Raw genomic sequence first — 26,875 nt, forward strand, 5'->3', positions numbered from 1 at the left:
AAGGCTGGGCGCAGTGGCTCACACCTGTAATTCCAGCACTTTGGGAGGCTGAGGTGGGCAGATTGCGAGGTCAGTAGTTTGAGACCAGCCTGACCAACAGGGCGAAACGCTGTCTCTACCGAAAATACAAAAATTAGCTGGGTATGGTGGTGGATGCCTGTAATCCCAGCTACTTGGGAGGCTGAGGCAGGAGAATTGCTTGAACTTGGGAGGTGGAGGTTGCAGTGATCTGAGATTGCACCACTGCACTCCATCCTGGGTGACAGAGCAAGACTCTGTCTTGAAAAAAAAAAAAGTGAAATAAATTCCTTATCCTTACTCATAGAGTGGAACATAATGCAGTTATCAAAAGTCATATTTTCAAACACCTAGGGAAATATTATATAATGTTAAGTGAAAACATACAGCTATGCACACTTATACATGAACATAAACTGGAAGAATTGACGCCAATATAAAACAGTAGTTTCTGAGCTATGAGATTGTGAATGCTTTTGAAATATTTTCCAGATTTTTACAAATAAAATATTGGCATACTGTATATTAGTTTAAGGAAAACCATATGAAATTGCCTCTATTTGTAGATAAAAATGGTACATTTTCAATTTCACAGAGTTGAACTTTTAATAGATTTTCTTAATAGATTATATTAGCTGGGCATGGTGGCGGGTGCCTGTAATCCCAGTTACTAGGGAGGCTGAGGCAGGAGAATCACTTGAACCCGGAAGGTGGAGGTTGCAGGAGCTAAGATCACACTATTCACTCCAGCCTGGGTGACAAGAGCAAAACTCCATCTCAAAAAAAAAAAAAAGATTATCAGAGTACTGTAGCATAGTGGGTAAAGAGTATAGGCTCTGAAGCCAGATGCCTTGGCTCTCCTACTCAGCTCTTACTCTCCCTGTGTCTCAGTTCTTTTATATATGTAATGGGATTAACTATTATAACCTATCTTACAGGGTTAAGGTGAGGATTATAGGTGAGGATTAAATGAGTTAATGCATGTGAAATGCTTAAAATAGTACCTGGCAGCTGGGCACAGTGGCTCACACCTGTAATCCCAGCACTTTGGGAGGCCGAGGTGGGAGGATTGCTTGAGCCTGAGAGTTCAAGATCAGCCTGCGCAACATGGCGAAACTCCATCTCTACAAAAAAATACGAAAATTAGCCAGGCTTGATGTTGCACACCTGTAGTCCCAGCTACTTGGGAGGCTGAGGTGGGAGGATCACCTGAGCCCGAGGAGGTCAAGGCTGCAGTGAGCCGTGATCACACCCCTGCACACTAGCTTGGGTGACAGAGTAAGACCTTGTCTCAAAAAAATAAAAAATTAGCCAGCCTGGTGGTGTGCACCTGTAGTCCCAGCTACTCTGGAGGCTGAGGTGGGAGGATCATCTAAGCCCGGGGAGGTCAAGGGTTTAGTGAGTTGTGATCACAACATTGCTCTCCAGCCTGGATGACAGAGTGAGACCTTGTCTCAAAAGTAAAATAACAAATAAAAAAAATATATATTAGCCAGGCGTGGTGGCACATGTCTGTAGTCCCACCTACTCGAGAAGCTGAGTGGGAAGATGGCTTGAGCCCAGAAGTTGAGACTGCAGTGACCCATGATCATGCCACAGTGCTCCAGTCTGGGCAACAGAGCAAGACTGTCTCAAAACAAAACTAACCGAACAAAAAAAAATGTATGTGAAAGATAGTTAAGTGCTGGGCAAATGTTAATTATTATATATTGTTTTCATATTGAGAAAAAATAATATATGTTGTAAAATCATCTGTGTTTTTAATGGGGAGTAGAGATATGGATCATACTAAGTAATTGATGATTGAAGCATTTATATTTGAGTTTAGAATTAAAGTATTACATATTTGTACTAACAACCCCAGCTTCTGTGTACTTGGTCCTAATCTTTCCATCCTGATCCTTTTATCAGCTTCTTAGAATAGGTTAGTTCAATGGAGAATGTGATTGGTAATCAGAAATATGAAAAAAGAAAGTTCTAATTTACATAAGGGAAAATAGAAGGATTAATTTACTCTCCCTTTTTTAAAACTAATTAGTGGGGAGGCTTATTGGAAATTCAAGTTCGTGGCTGGACGTGATGGCTTATGCCTATAGTCCCAACACTTTGAAAGGCTGAGGTGAGCAAATTGCTTGAGCCAAGGAATTGAAGACCAGCCTGGGCAAAATGGTGAAACCTCATCTCTACAAAAAATACAAAAATTAGCCAGGCATCATGGCATGCCCCTGTAGTCCCAGCTACTTGGGAGGCTGAGGTGGGAGGATCACCTGAGCCCAGGGAGGTGGAGGCTGCAGTGAGCCATGATCATGCCACTGCACTGCAGCCTGGGCAATAGAGTGAGGCTGTATCTCAAAACAAAACAAAACAAAAATTAAGTTCTTGCTGTTTACTTCTGAATTATTCTTTTTTTCTTCCATTTTATTTTACCAGGATGATCCTCATACTAACTTAGTAACTGAAGCTATAAAAAATGATCACCTCAGGCAAATGGAACGTGAAAGGTAATATTTTAAACTTAATAACGTAGTTATTAATTACATTATTTAAAATATTTAATGTTTAGTATTAAGATACTTAATATTTGAAACTTAAAATAATTTAGTTTTAATTTTTATAAAAGGGTTGAATGTGCATTCTGTTTCTTACAGAACTTGTTATATTCAAAATATTTCTTGAATAGTGCTATTATTTCACCATTTTTGTACTTACTGGTTCTCTTTTCTCATTCAGAATAATCTCAGTGCTCGTGCTAATCTCAATTACTCAATCTCAGTTATTCTGTCAGTTGTTTCCCTCTGCATTTGGTACATTATTGGAACTTTGTTTATCTTACCTTTATTTCAAAAATGACGTCTTTATGTTTTTTTATCCTGCCTCACAATTAAGGATCAGCTCTCAGAGACAAAATTCTATTTATTTCATTTCTTCCTTCCTCTAATATGGTACTACAACTTGTTTCTACTTACAACACTTCTGACACCAAATGTGTGGTTTTTCTCACACCAACAACCAATTATCCATCTCCCTGGACACCAAGGGCTTAGTCCCACAAGACTACTACCCTGTTCCTCACTACAGATGCCAGTTGTAAGCCTGTAAGCCTGGGCCTCCTGAACTCCTGACTGACCTGCTATGAATGGAAGGCTCCCACTACCCCCTCCTCAGGGTCAGTAGTTTTCTAGGAGAGCTCACAAAACTCAGGAAAATACTTTATTTGTACTTACCACGTTATTATAAAGGATACAACTCAGAGACAACCAAATGGAAGAGCTGCATAGGGCAGAATATGGGGGAAGTAGTGCAGAGCCTCTATTCACTTTCTGGGTGCACCACCCTCCCAGCACCTCCGTGTGTTCATCAACCTGGAAACTCTCTGAACTGTGTCATTTAGGGCTTATATGTAGGTTTCATGATGTAGGCATGATTGATTTTTATCATTGGCCATTGGTGATTGAACTCAGTCTGCAGCCTTTCTCCCTTCGCTGGAGATTGAGGGTGGAATTAAAAGTACAACTGGGGTGGTGTCAGAAAAGGCCAAGTGGGGAGCTAAGACTTTAACCCCTAAAGCCTGTTCCATTCCTCTGGTGTCAGTGGATGACACGTGGGGAGCCTGGAATTCCACCCCTACCCAGCAGTACTGAAGCATCCCCCAACCCTTTCTCCTTGGGTCGTGTCAGAGGAGGCTTAGTGGAGCGTCAGGGCTTTAACTGTCACCCAGTTGTAACAAAGCCCTCCTATCATGATGTTAGTAGGACGGACTATTTGGGAAGCAAGAACTCCCACCCTGCCCAACAGATACAAGGACCCCTCTGCCTATTCTGGGTGTCAACGGAGGCCATGTGGCAGGGGCTGGATTTCCACCTTCACCTGGCAGTGGCAAGGTGGAGTGTCTCCTTCCTCTGCTGGAGTGGTATCCAGAAAGCCAGCTAAAACAATGCTTAAAATCCAGGGTCTCATAATTCAGAAATGTCCAAGTGTTCATTAAGAATCATTGTTTGCTGGGCACGGTGGCTCACGCCTGTAGTCCCAGCACTTTGGGAGGCTGAGCCGGGTAGATAACCTGAGGTCAAAAGTTCGAGACCAGCCTGACCAATATGGTGAAACCTCATCTTTACTAAAAATACAAAAATTAGCCAGGCATGGTGGCATGTGCATGTAGTCCCAGCTACTCAGGAGGCTGGGACAGGAGAATTGCTTGAACCCAGGAGGCGGAGGTTGCAGTGAGTGCTAAGATAGTGCCACTGCACTCCAGGCTGGGTGACAGAGCAGGACTCCATCTCAAAAAATAAAATAAATAAATAAATAAAATAGTGTGAATAGCCCTATAAATCTTAAGGACATTGAATGATGCTTTTAAAACTCTGAAAAAAGAAACTTATCTCTAGGCCCAGATGGGTTTTACTGGAGAATTCTATTAAGAATTTATATCAGGGGCAGGAAGGGGCAGCCACTTGGGCAGGATGGCGGCAGCTACAGTGGGCAATGTGGTCAACTAGGTGATCCTGAGTGTTTTCCCGTTCCCGGTGACTGTGTCCTTGTGCCACATCCTGGTACTGTACGTGGGGCTCCTGCTGCTGCTGCACGCCTGGCGCTTGCCCCCTGCACCGCCCATCTCAGGCCCCAGGCCCAGTCTGCATCCGTTGCCTGGCCTGCTGCTGCCGCTGCGCTTCTACCCGCACTGCGTGCTGCCACTCACCTTCGGCAAGTACTTCGCGTCCCTGTCAGTGCACGTCAGCTTCTGGAAGGTGCCCATGTCCTATGCACACACCATTAAGGCCACCATGCCCATTTGGGTGGTCCTCCTGTCCCAGATCATTATAAAGAAGCAGAGCAACAAGGTGTACTTGTCACTCATCCCCATCATCAGCGGCGTCCTGATGGCCACGGTCACCAAGTTGTCTTTCGACATGTGGGGAGGCCGCCACGCTGTGCTTCTTGCTTCAGAACATTTTCTCCAAAAAGATCTTGAGAGATTTGCGGATCCACCATCTCCCGCTGCTCAACATCTTGGGCTGCCACGCTGTTTTTTTATGATCCCCACCTGGGTTCTGGTGGACCTCTCAGCTTTCCTGGTCAGCAGCGACTTGACTACGTCTCACAGTGGCCCTGGATGCTCCTGCTTCTGGCTGTCAGCGGCTTCTGTAACTTTGCCTAGAATGTCATTGCCTTCAGCATCCTCAACCTCGTCAGCTCTCTGAGCTATTCAGTTGTCAATGCCACCAAGAGAATCATGGTCATCACAGTGTCCCTGATCATGCTGCCCAACCCAGTCACCAGCACCAATGTCCTGGGCATAATGACTGCCATCCTCGGGGTCTTCCTCTACAACAAGACCAAGTAAGATGCAAACCAGCAAGTCAGGAAGCACCTCCTCCTGGCACCACAGTGGACCTGAGCAGCAAGGAACATCACCAGAGCCCACTGGAGAAGCCCCACCAATGGCCTCCTCTTCCCCCAGCACGGGGACTATCATGGCTGCAACAATATCTTAACAGACCACTTCCAGTACAGCTGGCAGAGCTACCCACACTCTTAGTTTGAACCACTATGACTTGTAGAGTCCAGAGGACAGGACCAGACTGTTCTGCGACGGCTTCCCCTGCCCCCACAGCAGTTTCAGAAACTTCTGACATCCAGTGAATGTACAACCCAGCCGAGGGAATGGTGTATAACTCTTCATCAGAAGCACCGGGGTTCCCGGCGCCCCATGAGCCACAGGAGGATGCGTTGCCTGCAGCACAGACGGCTGTGGGCTCTGGGCAAACCTAAACAGACACTGGTGTCTCATGCTCTTTCTTTCTGGAGACTGTCATCTGAGGGCCGGGTCCCTGCCGAGATCTTGGCCACGTTGTACCTTTCCATGTGGAATTATTCCCCAAACGGTGTATCTCAAAACACTTGTGTCTGCATTCCAGATAACATTCAGGACCCTGTCTGGAAAGCTGGGATCGCTGTAGCTGTAGACCATGGGCTGGCAGTGGGGGTGTCCAGGGCGGTGCTTGAGAACGTCAGACTGGCCATTTTAATTCCCCGGCTCAGATACGCATAGGACCAACAGGGTCACTGAGCAGACAAGGAGCCTGTGAGAATCATTCAAAAACACCCCCAGCCACAGAGATGGATCCGGTTTCCCAGTCATCCCCTTAATAGTTTGAAGTTCCTGGCAAAGGTTCCAAAGTGAAAAGCGATTGCAATTAGCATCCAATTCTTGCAGCCTGGTGCTCTGCCCTGCATGTCAGAGTTGGCATCCGGCTGGATCCAGAGGAAAGGGAAACTGCTCTCTCTCTCTCCTCTGCCTCCACTTCTCTTGGGGTAACAAAAAGGATCTTCGAGAAATCATGTTCAGTATTTCAAGCTCTATTTCTATGGCACTTATCTTTTGAGAGGAGTCTTCACCTCTTCAGTGATGACTTGGTAGGTTGTTTGGTAGGGAGATCTTGATTTTCTGAGGATGTTGCATTTTTCTAGGGAATATTTTGTAGTTGTGTGTGTGTTTAGCCTCGATCCCCATTACCCTATGCGTTAGGACTGGCTTATGGGTCAAAAACTGTTTTATTTCTAAATGTTTAAAAACAAAATTCCCACTGGTGATGCCTGTGTGACACATTTTGGTATTTAGTAGGAAACAATGCAGTGTTTCGAAGCTTCGAGAGAAGCTTCAAAATGGACACAATTGCTGAAAACAGAATGAATCATGAACATTATCTCAATGTTTTGCATAATAGACAAGACCACGGCGTTTTGGTTCCCTGACCTGTTTTGTGTTTATGTTAGGATCTGAATCATGTTCTGGGTAAGGGGAGGAGGAGCGAACACTGCACTAAGATTTGGTTTGCCAAATCAGATTCTTTGGTCAAGAGTCAGTTTAGGGCTGGGTGCGGTGGTTCAACCCTGTAATCCCAGCCCTTCGGAAGGCTGAGGCAGGTGCATCACTAGAGACCAGCCTGGCCAATGTGGTGAAATCTGTCTCTACTAAAAAGATGCAAAAATTAGCTGGGCATGGTGGCACATGCCTGTAGTCCTAGCTACTTGGGAGGCTGAGGCAGAAGAATCACTTGAACCCAGGAGGTGGAGGTTGCAGTGAGCCGAGATCATGCCACTACACTTCAGCCTGGCCAATAGAGTGAGACTCTGTCTCAAAAACAAACAAACAAACAGAAAAAAAACAAAAAACAAAAAACAAAGAACCAGTTTGGGTTTTGGCAGAAATCACATCAGGAATATTACATGACCCCAGTAGGTAACCCTGAGTGCTCAGGTCTGAGCTGAGGTCTGTCTTTTATGGCTTCATGAAAGGACTGTGCCCTCAGGGAGGGGACCATGGCTTGGCTTGTGGGGTCTTGGTGATGACTGCCATCTTTCTTCATCACCGCACCCAGCTTCTTGCTGGCATTTGCGAGGAGACAGCAGCAGATAAGAGGTTCACCCTTTATCTCCCAGTGAGCAAGATGCTTCCCTGTTCAGAGAGGAAGTAACATTGCTTATGCTTGACTGCTGTTTTTTTTTTTTTTTTGTCTTTTGTTTGCTTTTCTTTTGATTGGAATTCTGTATTTAAGATGTTAAGTTGTGTCAGCTTACATATGGAACATTCCAGGAGAGGTGACTGGCCCCCCACCCTGCTTGGCAGTGGATTTCTGCATCACCAGCTTCAGAAGTGTCCCTGTTCGCTAGTCTGTTGTTTGCTTGCTTTGTAAATACTTTGGTCCCAAGCTGAGACAATTGCTGTGTAAAACGGGAAGAGTCAATCTTGAAGGGTATTATTTTTCAGAAGAATTTGCCGTGTGCCTTCACCGAAGGCAGTCAAGTCTGCAGTTGGATTTTTCTCACTAGGGAATGACAGGAAACGGGGATAATTTTGCACTGTGGATATATTACAGGAGTTGTCTATACGATTATAGTACCTGATTCTTTGGACATATCATTGAACTCCGAAATGAATTCAACCTCCAGGTTTAATGAAATCTCTGATGTTACTGGAAAAAAAAAAAAAGGAATGAACATCAGTTCTACATTTCTTTCAGAACCTACTTTCCTTTATGAATGTAGAAGTACCCTACTACCAAAATCAGGCAGTACCAAAAAAAAAGAAGAAAACTACAGATTAATATCATACGAATATATGAACATAGACTCAAAAGCAAATTGAAATATTAACAAAATTTAAAAAGAATTATGCATCTGGACCAAATGGGATTTGTCCCAGGAATGTGAAACTGGTTTAATATGTAAAAATCAATTAATATTATACAGGTGGCCAAGCGCAGTGGCCCTTGCCTGTAATCCTAGCACTTTGTGGTACCGAGGTGGGTGGATCACTTGATCCCAGGGGTTTGAGACCAGCCTGGGCAACATGGTGAAGCCCTGGCTCTACTAAAAATAACAAAAACTGAGGTGGAGGATCACCTGAACCTGGGGAGGTTGAGTCTGCAGTGAGCCGTGATCATGCCACTGCACACCAGCCTGGGCGACAGAGTGAGACCCCATCTCAATAATAATAATTAATAATAATAATATATAGGATATCAGTAGAATGAAGGATGAAAACTACACAACCATCTCAGTAGAAACCAGGAAAATTTTTTCACAAAATTCAAAATGTTTTCAAGATTAAAAACAAAAAGTCCAACAAGAAACAAGTAGAAAGGAAGTTCCCCAATTTGATAAAGTACATCTGTGACAAACTCACGGCTAACATCATACTTAATGGAAAGAGACTAAATGCTAGCCTGGGCAACATGGCAAAACTCTGTCTCTACAAAAAAATACAAAAATTAGTCAGACATGGTGATGTGCACTGTAGTCCCAGTTATTTGGGAGAATTGCTTGAGCCTGGGAGGTGGAGGTTGCAGTGAGCCAAAATTGTGCCACTGCACCCCAGCCTGGGAGACAGAGCATGACCCAGTCTCAAAAAAAAAAAAAAAAAAAAAAAAGACTGAATGCTTTGCACCTAAGATCAGGAACAAGATAGGGATATCCAACTTTTACCAGTTTTTTGTTTTGTTTTGTTTTCTGAGATGGAATCTTGCTCTGTTGCCCAGGCTGGAGTGCAATGGCACAATCTCAGCTCACTGCAACCTCCGCCTCCTGGGTTCGAGCGATTCCCCTGCCTCAGCCTCCTGAGTAGCTGGGACTACAGGCGCCTGCCACCATGCCCGGCTAATTTTTTTGTATTTTTAGTAGACATAAGGTTTCACCGTGTTGGCCAGGCTGGTCTTGAACTCCTGACCTCAGGTGATCCACCCACCTTGGCCTCCCAAAGTGCTGGGATTACAGGCATGAGCCACCGCACCCGGCCCACTTTCACCAGTTCTGTTCATCATTGAACTGGAAGATTCTATCTTTGGCAGTTTGCAAAACAAATAAACTTAAAACTGGAGTTAAAGACATCCAGATTAGAAAGGAACAGTTTAAACCATCTTTTTTCAGATGACATGATCTTGTACATAGAAAATCCTAAGGAATCAACTTTAAAACTGTTAGAATAAATGAGGTTGTAGAGTAAAAAAAAATCAATATACAAAAATCAATAGTGTAGTGCAGAAATATATTAATATCTTCTCAGCTGTGTGGCTAAGATCAAGTGTAGTATTTGTATATCTGATGCTTCCGCTATCCAAGGACAATCTGTTAAATGGATTTTTGGAGCAGGGAGATTGAATAGGACCTTGCTCCATCTGCTGTATGCATTGACCTGGTAGTGCAGTAACTCCAGGAACTGTGCACCCCCTCAGGAAAAAAAGAAGAAATACACTATACACTACCCATGAATTATCCCAAAAATGAAATTAACATTTATAATTGCATAAAAATTATTAGGAATAAATTTAATGAAAGAAATGCAAAACCTAAACTCTGAAAACCATAAAACATGGAAAGAATATAAAGATACTAAATAAATTCTGTCGTATTTTTATGGATAGGCACTTAATATTGTTAAAATGGCAGTTCTCCCCAGATTGATGTACAGATTCAGTGCCACCCTTGTCAAAATTCCAGCAACATTTTTACAGAAAGTGACAAATTGATCCTAAAACTCATATGGAAATGGAAGGGAACCAGAATGGCCCAAACAGTGTTGAAAAAGAAAAGCAAAGTTGGGACTCAAACTAGAAAGCAACATTGATGAAGACACTGTGAAGACAGAGGCATAAATGAATGGAATGGAATTGAGAGACAAGGAAAAAACTCTTACGTTTATAGCCAGTGGAGGTGCCAGGAAAATTTAAGAGAAGAAAGGAGAGTCTTTTCAACAAATCGTGCTGGGAAAAGTGGATATTCTCTTGCAAAAGAATGAAGTTGTACATCTCTTTCACACCATACACAAAAATTAACTAAAATGAACTATAGACCTAAATGTAAGAGCTAAAACTATAAAATTGTTAGAAAAAGAAGAGAAATATCATTGACTGTCGGTTAAGCAAAGGTTTTGTAGATATGACACCAAAAGCACAAGTGACATAAGAAAAAAATAGATAAATTGGACGTTATCAAAATTAAAAACTTACGTACTTCAGAGGACGCTAGCTATCCAGAGAGTGAAAAAATGACCTACTGAATGGGAGAAAATATTTGCAAATGATGTATCTGAGAGGGGACTTATTTCTAGACTATATAAGTAATGTCCAACTCAATAATAAAAAGGCCAATAGCCCAATTAAAAATGTGCAAAAGATATGAATAGATATTTCTTCAAAATAGATACACAGATGCCCAATACACACATGAAAAGATGCTGAACTTCAGTAATTGCTAGGGAAATGCAGCTGAAAACTGCAGTGAGATAGTACTTCACACCTACTAGTATGCTATAATAAAAAAGAAAATAACAAGTATTGGTAAGAGTGTGGAGAAATTGGAACTCTTAAATGCTGATGGTAGGAGTATAAAATGGTGCTTTGTAAAACAGCGTACAAGTGCCCCAAAAGGTTAAGCATAGACTTACCATATAACCCAGCAATTTTACTTCTAGATATTTACCCAAAAGTAATCAGAGTATATGTATGTCCACATGACAACTTGTATACAGATTTTCTTAGTGATATTATTCATAATATCGAAAAATAGAAATAATCCAAATGTGCAACAATTAATGAAGGTATAAATAATATATGGTCTATCCATAATATGGGATGTGATTCAGCCATACAAAGGAATGAAGTACTGATACGTGCTGTTAGGTTGGTGCAAAAGTAATTGCGGTTTTTCCCATTGAATGCAATTGCTTTTGCACCAACCAATACAATACAGATGAACCTTGAAAACACGATAAATGAAAGAAGCCAGTCACAAAAGACCACGTTTTATGATTCTGTTTATATGAAAGGTATAAATTAGGCAAATCTATAAAGACAGAAAGTAGATTAGTGGTTGCCAGGGAGTGTCTGCTAATGGATATTATGTTTCTTTTTGGGATGATGAAAATGTTTCAAAAGTGATTGTGGTGCTTGTTGCACAAATCTGTGACTATACCTAAACCATTGCATTGTAGACTTTATATTGGGTGAGCTGTATGGTATATGAGTTATCTCCCTATAAAGCTGTTTTTTAAAAATTCAGAAATATGTTTTTAAAATTACACGCCATGACCAAGTAGGATTAATTCCAAGGCTGCAAGGTTGCTTCATTATTTTTAAATCAATCAATGTAATTCACCATACTAACAAACTAAGGAAAAAATCACGATTCAGTAATGTTGAGAAAGCTGTCTCTTATTTCGTATGTTTTTGTGATGAATGAGTGTTGAATTTTGTCACATGCTTTTTCTGTAACAGTTGACATATAACATGGATATTACTCAGCAACAAAAAGGAATGAATATTGATATACGCAACAAATTGGATAGATCTGAAGGGAAGTATACTGTGCAAAAATAGCCAATTCTGGAAGATTATATATAACCTTATTCTTTATATATAACACTTAAATAAATGATAAAATTGTAGAACTGGAGATCAGATTAATGGTTGTTAGGAGAGATGAAGAAGGGGTGGGAGTTGGAGGAAAACAAAGGAATGGAAATATAGTGGGAATATTCTGTTTCTTGACTGTTATCAAAGACAGTAATCTGGTTGTGATACTTGAAAGATGTTACTGTTGGAGGAAACTGGGTAAAGGGTACATGGAATCTCTTATGTTTTACAAATGCATGTGAATCTACAGTTGTCTCAAAATAAAGTTCAAAAGAAAGAATAACAAGATGAATGTTGAATGACTTGGAAAGATTATTTCTTTTCTTTTTTTTTTTTTTTGAGACAGAGTCTCACTCTGTCACCCAGGCTGGAGTGCAGTGGCCCGATCTCCGCTCACCGCAAGCTCCGCATCCCAGGTTCATGCCATTCTCCTGCCTCAGCCTCCTTAGTAGCTGGGACTACAGGCGCCTGCCGCCACACCTGGCTAATTTTTTGTATTTTTAGTAGAGACGGGGTTTCACCATGTTAGCCAGGATGGTCTCGATCTCCTGACCTTGTGATCCACCTGCCTTGGCCTCCCAAAGTGCTGGGATTACAGGCATGAGCCACTGTGCCCGTCCTGGAAAGATTATTTCTATATTAATACAGCATAGTATAAAGAACAAGTTATAGAATAGTATATACATTTTGAGTCCATTTTAAAAACCACTACTTATATATAAATTCAAGAAGAAATGACTAAGAGAAATTTTACCCACGACTGTAAATTGGTATATCCACTTTGAAAAGCACTTGGAAATTTTCCAGTAACCTTGACGATAACACATTTTATATATGTACGTACATGTACATATACATATACACACACGGATACAGATACACATATATACACACAAAAGCAACAAATAGTAATTCAGTTTTACTCTTTACCACACACAATTTCTTCAGTGGTAATTTCACCCTTTACTTTCGTGTCTGCAGTGTAGGCTATGTAAGTTCCACTGCAGGGCCTTGTGTTTCTCCAGTATCTCTTCAGTTTGTCAGAAGGCATCATAAAGCAGAAAAAGAAAAGAAATGAACACCGTTGACCCGGCAGGCAATCATGGCTTGCTAATTACGTTTCCTAGTCATGGTTTTAAACCTGAATCATAAATAGATTTCTATGGTACCTGTCCATTGTTTAGTAGGCTTTTGTGGTATGTTAGTTTTGATAGATAATGTTTACACTTAAATTTTAGGAAATCCAAACTATTTTATACTGTATCTCTAAATACAACTTTTTGGTTTATTTGATATAGGAAAGCCATGGCAGAAAAATATATTATGACATCTGCAAAACTCATTGCTCCTGTAATTGAAACATCTTTTGCTGCAGGTTATGATTGGTAAGAGAGAAAGTCTATAATACTGCATAGATGTGGTTTTTTTCATAATTTATACTTTTAAATTTAAATTAATATTGTCATTAGAAAAGTGGATATGAATGTTGATTCATATTTATCAAGCAGATAATATATGTTCAGATTAATATAGGCTATTGTAAAAGTTCTTAATAAGATACTTATTACTCATGTTATTTTGTAAATAAAGTAGTTATATAACACATTTCAGTCAACAATGGACCACATATATGACAGTGGTCTGGTAACATAGGAAGCTGAAAAATTCCTATCACTAGTGACGTTGTAGCTGTCTCGAAATTGTAGCACGATGCATTATTCACTTGTTTGTGGTGATGCTGATATAAACAAACCTATGCTGCCAGTTGTATAAAAGTGTACAGTAATATCCTAGGCCTTCACATTCACTCAGAGTTTATTTTGTGACTCATCCAAAGCAACTTCCAGTCCTGGAAGCTCCATTCATGGTAAGCACCCTGCACAGGCATGACATTTTAAAAATCTTTTATACCATATTTTAATTGTACCTTTTCTATGTTTAGATAGATTTAGATATACAAATACTTACCATTGTGTTATATTTTCTTGTAGTATTCAATACAGTAACATGCTGTAGAGGTTTGTAGACTAGGAGCATTAGGCTATACCATATAGCCTAGGTGTGTTGCAGGCCATGCCATATAGGTTTGTGTAAGTACACCCTATGATATTTGCACAATGATGAAATTGCCTAATGACATAATTCTCAGAACATATCCCCATCATCAAGCGATGCCTTACTGTACAGTAAATACATAAACCAGTAACATAATTGTTTATTATCAAGTATTATGTACTGTACATAATTGTATGTGCTGTGCTTTCATAAGACTGACACAGTGCAGTAGGTTTGTTTACACCAACATCACCACAAACACTTGAGGTGTGATACAGCATTACAGCACCTAGGATGTCACTTGGCAATAGGAATTTTTTAGCACCATTATCTTATGGGACCACTGTTGTCTATGTGGTTGGTCCTGGACCAAAACTTTTTTTTGGTTGTTTTTTTGTTGTTGTTGTTGTTTTGAGACAGAGTCTTGTTCTGCCTCCCAGGCTGGAGTGCAGTGGCGCAATCTCGGCTCACTGCAAGCTCCACCTCCTGGGTTCTCGCCTTTCTCCTGCCTCAGCCTCCCAAGTAGCTGGGACTACAGGCGCCTGCCACCAAGCCCAGCTAATTTTTTTTTCAGTTTATGTAAAAATTTATTTGACCAAAATGTAGAAAAAGTGATACTATTACATATGATACAGTTGCAAGAATCTAAAGAAAAGTGTGGATTTTATTCCATTGCACAATTTGCTAGTGTGTTTCCTGGGTAGTGTGGTGCTGAATAAGTAGGAGTGGGTTGGTGGGGTGGGGTGGGTAAGGGATTCAGATAAGCCAGAAGCAGGGTGATTTTTAGTCGGAATTGTAAACTTTAGTTGGCCCCCACATGCTGCTGGGGAATGTGGAATGTTCCATCTCTGAGATGTTAACTGAGAAAAGAGAAGTCAAACAAAGCCGATACGTGCAGCCCTGTCTATAGAATCCTTCATTATCCAGTTTAATCAGGAGTTTCTTGGTCTTTTATTAACTTGGTCCCAAAGAAGGAATTCAAGTCCTAGATAAGTAAATCTTCAATTTGCTATTCCCTGAAGGATGGAAATGAAGTTGGGCCAATTTTTAATCTCTGTTGCCAGAGAGGCCCTTTCTGCTAATACATAAAAACTCTTTTGCTCAACTTAGTAGTGACTTGTAGTCTTTTGGATATGGCTGACCTGAATTGGACTGAACTCCACCATATTCCTGCTGAGTGGGTCATTACTGGAATGAGACTTCAGAGAATGCAGACTGGAATGCTCTTCAGAGAACAACTTTATTTTTATTTTATTTTTTCTTGAGATTGAGTCTCACTCTGTCAACCAGGCTGGAGCGCAGTAGTGTGATCTCGGCTCACTGCAATCTCCACTTCCTGGGTTCAAGTGATCCTCCTGCCTCAGCCTCCCGAGTAGCTGAGACTACAGGCAGGCGTCACCATAATTTTTGTATTTTTAGTAGAGACAGGGTTTCGCCGTGTTGGCTGGGCTGGTCTCGAACTCCTGACCTCAAGTGATCTGTCCTGGCCTCCCAAAGTGTTGGGATTACAGGCGAAAGCCACCGTGAAGCCCGGCTAATTTTTTTGTATTTTTAGTAGAGATGGGGTTTCACCATGTTAGCCAGGATGGTCTCAATCTCCTGACCTCGTGATCCGCTCGCCTTGGCCTCCCAAAGTGCTGGGATTATGGTCGTGAGCCACTGCGCCTGGCCGGATCAAAACTTTTTTATGTAGCACATGATCGTTGTTCACTGGAATTGCCCTGGTTACTTGTTAAAAGTGCGGATAATCTGGCTCCCCACATCTTTCTCTGTAGATCTGAGTCAGGGTTCTGAGGTCTGGAGTGAGTATTTACATTTGTGTCAAGCCTCCCCAAGTGATTCTGATACCTACTATAACTCTTTACCAGTGGTATGACTGCATATTAAAATCAGGGGATTTTAAATAGTCCCAACACACAGGCTGCGTGGTAGACTAGTTGAATCAGAATTTCTGGGTGTTGGGACAGAGGGATCAGTATTTATAAAGCCGCCTAGGGGGTTCTGTGATACAAATCCCACATACAACTGTATACTATGCAAATAGTTCTTGAATGCCACTGACTGAGGAGCTCATTAAAAGTAGAGATTCAATTGGTCTTAAATGGGATCGAACATCTATATTTTTTTAATGCTCTCCAGGTAGTTGTCATGTGTAATGGAAATTATGCATAATTCAACTGTTCTACTGAAAAACAGAAGAGAAAACTTAGTTCTGCAATTATTTGCAATTTTTACTATGAATTCTTCTGGCATTCTTACTATATTTCTGTTAACTTCTTTGTATATGATTAAATTATTTTTTTTTCCCTTTTTTTTTTTGAGATGGAGTCTCACTCTTGTCACCCAGGCTGGAGTGCAGTGGTGCAATCTCGGCTCACTACAAGCTCCGCCTCCCGAGTCCACGCGATTCTCCTGCCTCAGCCTCCTAAGTAGCTGGGACTACAGGCGCACATTGCCACGCCCGGCCAATTTTTTGTATTTTTAGTTGAGATGGGGTTTCACCGTGTTAGCCAGGATGGTCTCGATCTCCTGACCTCGTGATCCACCTGCCTTGGCCTCCCAAAGTGCTGGGAGATTAAATTATTTTTAACCTTTTTTCTGGAATTGTTTATATTTGTTAAATATAAACATACAAAAAATTATCCGAAATGGTAACTCAGCTCAACGATACATCACAAAACAAACAAACATTTAGCCATTGCATACCCTAATAAATAAAATTTAAAGAATAGAACATTGTTAGCACATTACAAAATGCCAATCCTAATCACTGGCTACCCAGCTCTGAAGAGTGACTGATGTCCCTGAAGAGTGACTTTGATGATAATAACTTCCTTGCTTTTCTTCATTCTTTAACCATCTAAGCAGGCATCCATAATTTAGTTTTGCCAGGTTTTAAAAGCATTATATAAATGGAATCATACCGTACATATTATTTTGCATATGACTTCTTTTACTCTGTGTTTGTAAGTGTTGTCCATGTCCTCGCATGTAGCTGTGGTTTGTTCATTTTCATTGCTATCTAGTAGTTCATGGTATTAATATGTAAAAATGTATCCATTTCAATGTGACTGGGTGTTGTGATTTGCAGTTTGAACCTGTTGTAAATGCTCCTATCAATATTATGGTACAGTTGTGCACATCTCTTGGTGGGTGGTGCCGATATTTCTGTTAGATACATACCTATGAGTGAAATGGCTTGATCCTGTGGTGTGTATATGTTCAGCTTTAATAGATACCGCTAAACAGTTTTCCAAAGTTCCTGTACTTGTTTACACCCCCACCAACAGTGCATGAAAATTCGAATAGCTTACAAATACTTGGTGTATTTTGTATTTTTTCATTTTAGCCAGCCATACTGTGGCCTCTCATTGTAGTTTTAATTTGCATTTCACTCTCAGCAGATTTTATATGTTTATTTACCATATGAATATTATTTTTTGAGAAGTACCCGTTCAAGACTTTTGCCCTTGTTTCTATTTCTTTGGTTAGTTCTTTTTGTGTCCTTTTAAGGCAACTTTTGCATACCCCAACTTCATGAAAATATTTTCCTATGTTTTCTTCTAGAGGTTTTACCTTTCACATTTAGATACAGGATCTATATGGAATTGATTTTTGTGCGTAGTGTGAAGTAAGGTCAAGATTTTTTTTTCTTTTCTCTCTCTTTTCTTTTCTGTAGTAGGGCTATCCAGTTAACCCAGCATGATTTATGGAAAATAGTTTACTTTTTCCACTGCACTGTAATGTCACCTTTGACATATACCAAGTGACTATATATTGGTCTGTTTGTAGAATCTTTATTCAATCCCTTTGGTCCATTTATCTACTCTTGTCGTCAAACCACATTGCCTACATTTCTATAGTTTATAGTAACACTTGATATCTGGTAGTGCTATGATCTGAATATTTGTATTCCCCCAAAATTCATATGTTGAAACCTAACCCCCAAGGTGGTAGTATTAGGAGGTCGTCCTTTTCAAGGTGATTAGGACATAAAGGTAAGACACTTTATTTTTATTTTTGTTTTTTGAGACGGAGTCTTACTCTGTCGCCAGGCTGGAGTGCAGTGGCGCGATCTCGGCTCACTGCAACCTCCACCTCCCGGGTTCAAGCAATTTCCCTGCCTCAGCCTCCTGAGTAGCTGGGACTACAGGCGCCTGCCACCACGCCTGGCTAATTTTTTGTGGTTTAGTAGAGATGGGGTTTCACCATGTTAGCCAGGATGGTCTCGATCTCCTGACCTCGTGATCCGCCTGGCTCGGCCTCCCAAAGTGCTGGGATGATAGACGTGAGTCACCACATCCAGCTGGTAGGACACTTTTTGAATGGAATTAGTGCCCTTATAAAAAGAGACTCTGGAGAGCTAGCTAGCCCCTACTATTATGTGAGGACACAGCAAAAAGACAGCATTCTATGAAGCAGGAAGTGGTCACTTATCAGACAGCCAGCCTGCTGGCGCCTTGTTCTTGGACTTCTCAGTCTTCATAACTGTGAAAAATAAATGTCTTTGTTTAGGCTACCTAGCTTATGGTTTGGTGTTTTTTTTGTTTTGTTTTTTTTGACAGAGTCTTGCTCTGTCACCCAGGCTGGAGTGCAGTGGCGCAATCTCGGCTCACCGCAACCTCCACCTCCCTAGTTTCAAGAAATTCTCGTACCTCAGCCTCCCAAGTATCTGGGACTAAAGGCACACACCACCACACCTAGCAAAGTTTTGTATTTTTAGTAGAGACAGGATTTAGCCATACTGGCCAGCCTGGTCTCAAACTTCTGGCCTCAAGTGATCTGCCCACCTCAGCCTCCCAAACTACTGGGATTACAGGCGTGAGCCACCATGCCCGGCCGAGTTTATGGTATTTCATTATAGCAGCCTGCACAAACTAGAGCAGGCAGTATAAGTCCTCCAGTTTTGTTGTTGAAGATTACCTTGAGTATTCTTGGTCCTTGTCATTTCCACATAGATTTTAAAACCAACTTGTCAATTTTCCCAAAACCTGCTGAGATTTAAAAAAAAAAAAAAAAGACTTTTTTTAAAAAGTAAAAAATCCAAAGACTTTTTTTTTTAGAGCAGTTTTAGTTTCTTAGCATAATTGAACAGAATGTACAGAGTTTCCATATATTTTCCCCACTTCCTACCCAGAGCCTCCCTCACCAATATGCCATCCCAGTATGGTACATTTGTTACAATCAATGAACCAATATTCACATAGTATTACCATGTGAAGTCCATAGTTTATGTTAGGATTCTTTGTGTTTTAATTCTGGGGGTTTTGACAAATGCATGATGTCCTGTACCCACCATTGTAGTATTGTATAGAATAGCTTCACTGCCCTAAAAATCTCCTGTGTTGTACCTATTCATCCCTCCCTCTCCCAAACCCTTAGCAACCACTGATCTTTTTACTGTCTCCATAGTTTTGGCTTTTCCAGAATATCACAGGGTTGGAATCATATAGTATGTTGGCTTTGCTGATTGGCTTCTTTCATTTGGTGGTATCTCTTGAGTATCCCTTATCCACAATGCTTGGGACCAGAAGTGTTTTGGATTTTGAGGTTTCTTGGATTTTTGAATATTTCTGTTTACCAATTGAGCATCCCAAATCCAGAGTCTGTAATCCTCCAATGAGCATTTTCTTTGAGCGTCATATTATGTCTGTGCTCAAAAAGTTTCAGATTCTGTTGTATGGATGTTTATTCATTCACCTATTGAAAGACATCTTGGTGGCTTCCACATTTTGGCAATTTTGAATAAAGCTGTTATAAACATCCATTGTGTAGGTTTTTGTATGAACATACAGTTTCCCCTCTTTGGATAAATACCAAGGAGCGTGATTATTGGAAATTACAGTAAGTATATATTTGGTTTTGTGAGAAACTGCCAAACTCTTTCAAAGTTGCTGTACCATTTTGCATTCCCATTAGCAATAGATGAGAATTTCTGGGGTGCCACATCCTCACCAACATTTGGTAATGTCAGTGTTTCAATTTTGGCCTTTCTAATAAGCGTATGGTGGCGTCCCATTGTTGTTTTAATTTGCAATTCCCTAATGACATATGATGTCGAGCATCTTTTCATGTACTTATTAGCTATTTGTATACCTTATTTGGAGAAGTGTTTGTTCAGGTCCTTTAACATTTTTCAATTGGGTGGTTTGGTTTTTGTTTTGGAGTTTTAGGAGTTTTCTATACATTCTGGATATTAATCCGTTATCAGATGCATGATTTGCAAATATTTTCTCCCATTCTATGGATTACCTTTTTACTCTGTTGATATTTCTTTGAGGCAAAAACTTCTTAAATTTTCATGAGGTCCACTTTGTCTATTTTTTCTTTTGTTTCCTGTGACTTTGGTGTCACATCCAATAAATTGTCAAATCTAATGTCATGAAGCTTTTGCTTTGTGTTTTCTTCTAACAGTTTTTTTAGTTTTAGATTTTACAGGGAGGTCTTTGATTCATTTTGAGTTAATTTTTGTACATAGTGTTAGGTAAGGGTGCAACTTCATTACTTATGCATAGTTTTCCTGGCATTGTTTGTTAAAGACTGTCCTTTTCTCATTGAATAGCGTTGGCATCCTTGTCAAAAAGCATTTGACTGTATATGTGGTGGTTTGTTTTCGGGCTCACTACTCTATGCTATTGGTCTACATGTCTGTCTTCCTGCCAGTACCACACTGTTTTGATTACTGTAGCTTTGCAATTACTTTGAAATCAGAAAATGTGAGTCCTTCAGCTTTGCTTTTCTTTTTCAAGATTGTTTTGGCTATTTGGAGTCCCTTGAAATTGCATATGAATTTCAGGATGGATTTTTCTGTATCTGGAAAAATAAGCCATGGACATTTTGGTAGAGATTGCACTGAATTCATAGATTGCTTTGAGTAGTATTGGTATCTTAAATGTAGTAAGTCTTCTGGTCCATAAACATGGGACATGTTTCCATTTATTTATGTTTTTGTTTTGTTTTGTTTTGAGATGGAGTTTTGCTCTGTCGCCCAGGCTGGAGTGAAGTGTCGTGATCTCGGCTCACTGCAAGCTCCGCCTCCCGGGTTCACGCCATTCTCCTGCCTCAGCCTCCCAAGTAGCTGGGACTACGGGCACCCACCACCACGCCCAGCTAATTTTTTTTTTGTATTTTTAGTAGAGATGGGGTTTCACTGTGTTAGCCAGGATGGTCTCAATCTCCTGACCTCGTGATCCTCCCACCTCAGCCTCCCAAAGTGCTGGGATTACAGGCGTGAGCCACCACACCCAGCCTCCATTTATTTATGTTTTAAAAAATTTCTCTCGGCAATGTTTTATAGTGTTCCATGTTCAAGTCTTTAACCTCCTTGGTTATCCTTATTCCTAAGTATTTTATTGTTTTTGGCGCTGTTGTCAATGGAATTGTACTCTTAATATCCTTTCCAAGTTGTTTGTTTTTAGTGTATAGATAAATGGAAGTGAATTTTGTGTGTTGATTTTGTATCCTGCTACATTGCTTAATTTCCAGCAAGTTGGGCATTTTTTATTATCTTTTCCTTTTTTGATTTCTAGTTTAATTTTATTGTGGTAGAAGATATTCATTGAATAATTTCAACTCTGAAATTTGTTGCAGCTTGGTACGTAATCCAAATGGACTTGAAAAGAACATGTATTCTGCTGTTGTTGGGGATAACATCCTGTGTATGTCATGTCAAATTTCTTAATGTTTTGTTCAGACCTCTTTTTTTTTCTTACATTTACCAGTTTGTTATAATAAAGGATTTTGCAAAGGATAGTGATGCAGGGATGCATAAGGTGAACTATGAGAGAAGGGGCATGGAGCTTCCATTTCCTCCCTGGGCGCCACCCTCTAGGAACCTACACGTGTTCAGCTATCCGGAAGCTCCCTGAACCCTGTCCTCTTGGGTAAAAGGAAGGCTCGTGACTTCAGCATTCCTTCCACCAGGGTTTTGGGTGATACTCTCATGTGAGGGCCACAAACAGAAAGGCAGGGGAAGGTCAGAGCCCTGCACTTGAGGCCTAACATCCCCATTATACCAGAAGACTCTAATAAAGGCTATGGGAATTATGAGCAGGAACCATGGATGAAAACCTATATATATATCATAACACCACAGGCCACCCCCTGATTTTCAACCATGGATCCTTTATATAAATTCTCTCTCTCTCTCTCTCACACACACACACACATTAATAATTAGTTCAGTCCATCATACTGTGTGAATGTCTTCCAGGAGGAGGCCACTCAGTTTTGCAGGTTTCCTTACACTTGCTCAGGCTGGAGTGCAGTGATATAAAATGATATATATTTATGGTATACAAAATGATGTTTTGATACATGTACACATTGTGGAATTGCTAAATCCTATGCATTACCACACATACTTGTTATTTTTTGTAGTGAAAACACTTAAAATCTACTCTTAGCAAATTTTAAGTATATAATATATTATTAACCATAATTCCCTTGATGTACAATAGATCTCTTCAACTTATTCCTTCGTCTAACTGAAATGTTGTGTTCTTTGACCAATGTCTTCCCAGTCCCACCACCCCCTATCTCTTCTGTTATTGAAGTAAGAGTCGTGACCCACTAAATTGATTTCAATAACTCAGTATGAAAAATGCTAGTCTTGATGCAGTGGGTTTGGTATCAACAAGAATTGGGTTCAAATTCTTAGTTGACACTCATTTTCTACCTTTGTGATCTCAGATCTTCCATTTTCCTATCTATAAAATAAAAATAATCCTTTTAGGGTTGTTGTGAGGGTTAAACGTATTAATGCTTGTAGAGCAATTAGCACTGCCCCTGTTATAGAGTAAACAGCAAATATTTTGTGCTTTTATAAAGAGATATATTTAAGTTGGGACACAAAAAATTAAATATATTCTACAAGTTCTGTAGAATTTTTCTCACCACGAGAGCATTTAATATGGAAAAATATGTGGAAACTGTCATCTGTTACAAATTGTTATAATAGTTAATTCAAAAATGAGAATGTAGATATCAGTCCAATTTTTACTTAAAATGATTAGACATTAAAATAGGCTAATGATAAATTGGATAAGAAAAGTAATTTAGAACTGAAGACTTCAGTAACTGAAAACCTGTGTTGGAGCAAATCGAGTGCTTACCTTTACAGAGTACTAGGGACCCTTTAAAAAATCTTTGAAAAGCCACATTTAAGAAAACCAACAGCATCAATATACTAAAACAAAATCAAGTAAGCTTTTTTATGCTTTCCCTTATAGGTGCGTGGAAGTGGTGAAAGCTTCTCAATATGTAGAGCTAGCCAATGATCTGGAAATAAACAAAGCAGTTACATACTTGAGACAAAAAGACTATAACCAAGTAAGTTTAAAAAAAATTTTAGTTGGAATTCCATATCTTAATTGGTCAAAGCATTAAAAACACGTAAACTCCTTTCTAGAATAATGTTATCTGTGATTATTCTGAAGTTGAATAATATTTTTATTTCTATTTTATGTTAATTTTCATTAAAATAGTTTTAAACTTTTATTAATTTTTGCCTGTTTGTCGTTTTTTTTTTTTTTTTGAGATGGAGTCTCGCTCTTTTGCCTAGGCTAGAGTGCAGTGGCGTGATCTACACTCACTGCAAGCTCCGCCTCCCGGGTTCACGCCATTCTTCTGCCTCAGCCTCCCGAGTAGCTGGGACTATAAGCACCTGCCACCATGCCTGGATAATTTTTTGTATTTTTAATACAGATGGGGTTTCACCGTGTTAGCCAGGATGGTCTCGATCTCCTGACCTTGTGATCCGCCCGCCTCGGCCTCCCAAAGTGCTGGGATTACAGGTGTGAGCCACCGCGCCCAGCTGTTGTTTCTTAAAATGTAAATACTTTCTTTGTATAGCATGGTTGCTAAATTATAAACCATATTCTATTCCGGAGATTAACTTTCCTCTAGAGGTTTTCAAAGTGTTCCCCAAAGCATAAAGTTTTTAGGAACACTGATTGTGCTAGGGAGCATGGGAAGCCAGGAGTCTGCCATCCTCACCAGAGCAGCTTCCTTGTAGTCCGTTTTATGTGTTTGGTTTCCTCATTGACACTGCATTGGGATTGGAAGGGTCTCATGGCTGTATGGGGTTTTAGAACCCTGCAGATCTCTCACTGGCACTGCTGCTCCCTTGCTAGCTTGGGTGGGGGGTAGAGTGGGTGCTCCCCCTTCAGCAGTCTCTCAATTAGGACAGAGCTGACACACAATCAGGAGGCTTAGACAGGTGTAAGAAAGAGGGATAACCAAAGAGAGTAAACAGAATGACTTGATGTCCTAGTCTGTAACACCAGTGGTTAGTGTCATTATATGTCAGCAACTAGAAAACTCAGCTCTTCCCAGTTAGATCCAGAGAGCAAGGACCAGAGAAAGCTATAGCATCTTTCCCACATCCTCTCCCAAGCCTATGCTTTCAGTTTATCTTCCTATTTAGAGAGCTTTTTGCTCTGGGAGACAACAGAAAGGACTAACAAAGGAAGTGGGGAGAACACTATCTACTAAAGAATATGAGAGTAGAAAAAAGCAACCCCAGTGTTCACGAAATAAATACATATAATTAATGTAGTACCATGGGGTGGTTCCATTGCATATGTTAATTTACTGTGCTTAATTTTTTGAGCATTTACAAAACATTTGAAAAAGACTTTTCAAAGTATCTATCCTGTCATTTAATCATCACATCCTTGGTCATGAAAAATGCCACCAATGACTCTCCAACATTGTTGTAATGCTTTTTACATGGAAGTGACGTGAATCAAATTGGTTTTTATTATCTTGCTAAAGTGCTATATGGACAAGAAAAATTTTGTGTGTGACATGTACTGTTATGGATGACAAAATGGAGAAAACCATGTCTGCTAGTTTTCCTTTGACATTTTATTTTTAAATGATCTTTTTAGAAAGGGTTAAGAGGCCGGGCGTGGTGGCTCACACCTGTAATCTCAGCACTTTGGGAGGCCGAGGCAGGTGGATCACCTGAGGTCAAGAGTTTTGAGACCAGCCTAACCAATATGGTGAAACCCTGTCTTTACTAAAAATACAAAAATTAGCCGGGCGTGGTGGCATGCGCCTATAGTCCCAGCTACTCGGGAGGCTGATACAGGAGAATTGCTTGAACCCAGGAGGCAGAAGTTGCAGTGAGCTGAGATCCCACCACTGCACTCTGGCCTGAGTGACAGAGCGAGACTTCATCTCAAAAAAAAAAAAAAAAAGGTTAAGAATGCATTGCCATGGCTCATGTTTTAAAACTATGTTCATTAAGCAATAAACACTCTAATTTTTTAATGTTAAAACCTGTTGAACCTAGATCTTACTATCTGTGCTTTCCTAGCTCTTCTTGTTCAAAATATCTTCTGTTCCATTTGCATTTTCAAGTTTTTAATATCAATTGGTTTACTGATTTTTTTAAAATGCCATTTCTGCTTTCTTTTCATCATTGCTGCTTTCACTCTTTCTTTTGTTTGTATATTGTAAGTATTATGAGGTAGGTATAATACAATCTTAGTTTGAAGGAAATATTATTAAGTGAAAAAGGATTGGGTTGACGTATCTCATAATAATCATTTGATGGCAACTACTTTATTTACAATTCAAAGTGAAAAAGAAAAATTTATGCCTTCTGTGAGGATATAGTTCTGGAGTTAGCTCTAAATACTTTTTTTTTTTTTTCCCAAGAAAAAGATGCTGAAATCACAGAGTATGGGTCTTTTTGATAATGATGGTGTTTGTAGCCACTTTTGTAATAGAAAAAATAGACTCTGCCAAAAAGCCCAAAGTGGATGAAATGAAGCCATTGGCCTGGAGGCTCAGCGGAATGCTGAAGCCAGGAGCTAGATGGCATCAGCTGGGAAAGGAGACCAAGACAGACATAGATCCCTTTTCCTCATTGTTTTCAGGGAAACAAACAAACAAGCTAACATTGTTTATTTTTATTTTTTGTTTTGCCATTTAGAATGAAATTTAATTTTGACTGAACTTTTTATCAGTTCCATTTATAAATAAACTTACAATATTTTACTTTTAAAAACAAATATTTTATGTAGATTTATGGACATGTAGAGAACAGTTATGAAAACAGCCTATTTCAAAACAAAAACTTGAGCGAAAAAATACCCAAGAGTGTTCCTTTTATTAGAATAATTATGTAGCCTTTTTAGAATAGATCATAGTTTAGAAACGTATAATATGAAGTGTTATTACTTTGTCAAGTGATACCCATTTAGGATGTTTTAAGTTGTAAATACCTTTGCCAAGTTTTTTAAGTAATGGTTTTGGATTGCACTGCTTTTTGGATTCATAATAACCATTTTGGGAGAAAATAGATTTGATGTTAAATATAGCCTTAAAGTATTGTTATTAATGAGTTACAATGTATATATCAAAATTTAAAAATTTAACACATTTCCTTGACTATAATGTGAATGGCCACTTCTAAAAGGAATGATACAAAGGACTATAACACTCCTTTTTTTAAAAAAAAATTGTTATTGCTTGTTAGCATTCTTTTTGTATTGTTTTATGGATGTTGTAAACATTAGAGAATAGCTTTCTTTTCCTGTACACTTTGGAGAGTTTAATGGTTGTATGAGTTACACCTATTCAAGTGCCTTATATTTTAAAGTAATACACCATTTATTATGACACAGTCTAAAAGTGAAGATTAGACTATCTCAATTCTTATTTAAAGTGAAATGCAGCTTATAAAACCTAGAGATTCAAAACAGTGGTGGCTTTTATATTAATAGCTGTGGAGGTTGTATAAAGCATCAATGAGGTAGTTTCTATAGGATAAGCAATATTAGCAGCAATCATTTTTGAGGTAAATTTAAGGAACTTGTGGCAATGTTATAAGATCTTTCCAAGAAAGTAAATGATAGAATCTTGAAAGTGAGGATATGATG

At 39.7% G+C, this 26,875-nt stretch overlaps 1 protein-coding gene and 2 pseudogenes across 50 annotated transcripts in view; all 3 read left to right on the forward strand.

Annotated features, from left to right (window-relative positions):
- Positions 1-26,875, forward strand: part of IFT88 (intraflagellar transport 88) — a 124,884-nt gene that overhangs the window by 35,783 nt on the left and 62,226 nt on the right. For 42 of the 50 annotated variants that reach the window (XR_010150292.1, XR_010150293.1, XR_010150290.1 and 39 more), the window contains 3 exon segments: positions 2,449-2,519; positions 13,226-13,312; positions 23,213-23,312. Coding sequence is in view for 41 of the 50 variants with exons in the window: in XM_009426641.4 (XP_009424916.4) it covers positions 2,449-2,519; positions 13,226-13,312; positions 23,213-23,312 (258 nt within the window). In the remaining 9 variants the exon portion in view is untranslated. 50 annotated transcript variants of the gene reach the window in all.
- Positions 4,371-5,670, forward strand: LOC134808186 (solute carrier family 35 member E1-like; annotated as a pseudogene).
- On the forward strand, positions 9,569-9,746 carry LOC112205306 (U2 spliceosomal RNA; annotated as a pseudogene).

Source organism: Pan troglodytes, chromosome 14 (genome assembly GCF_028858775.2).
Source record: "Pan troglodytes isolate AG18354 chromosome 14, NHGRI_mPanTro3-v2.0_pri, whole genome shotgun sequence".
Classification (NCBI taxonomy): domain Eukaryota; kingdom Metazoa; phylum Chordata; class Mammalia; order Primates; family Hominidae; genus Pan; species Pan troglodytes.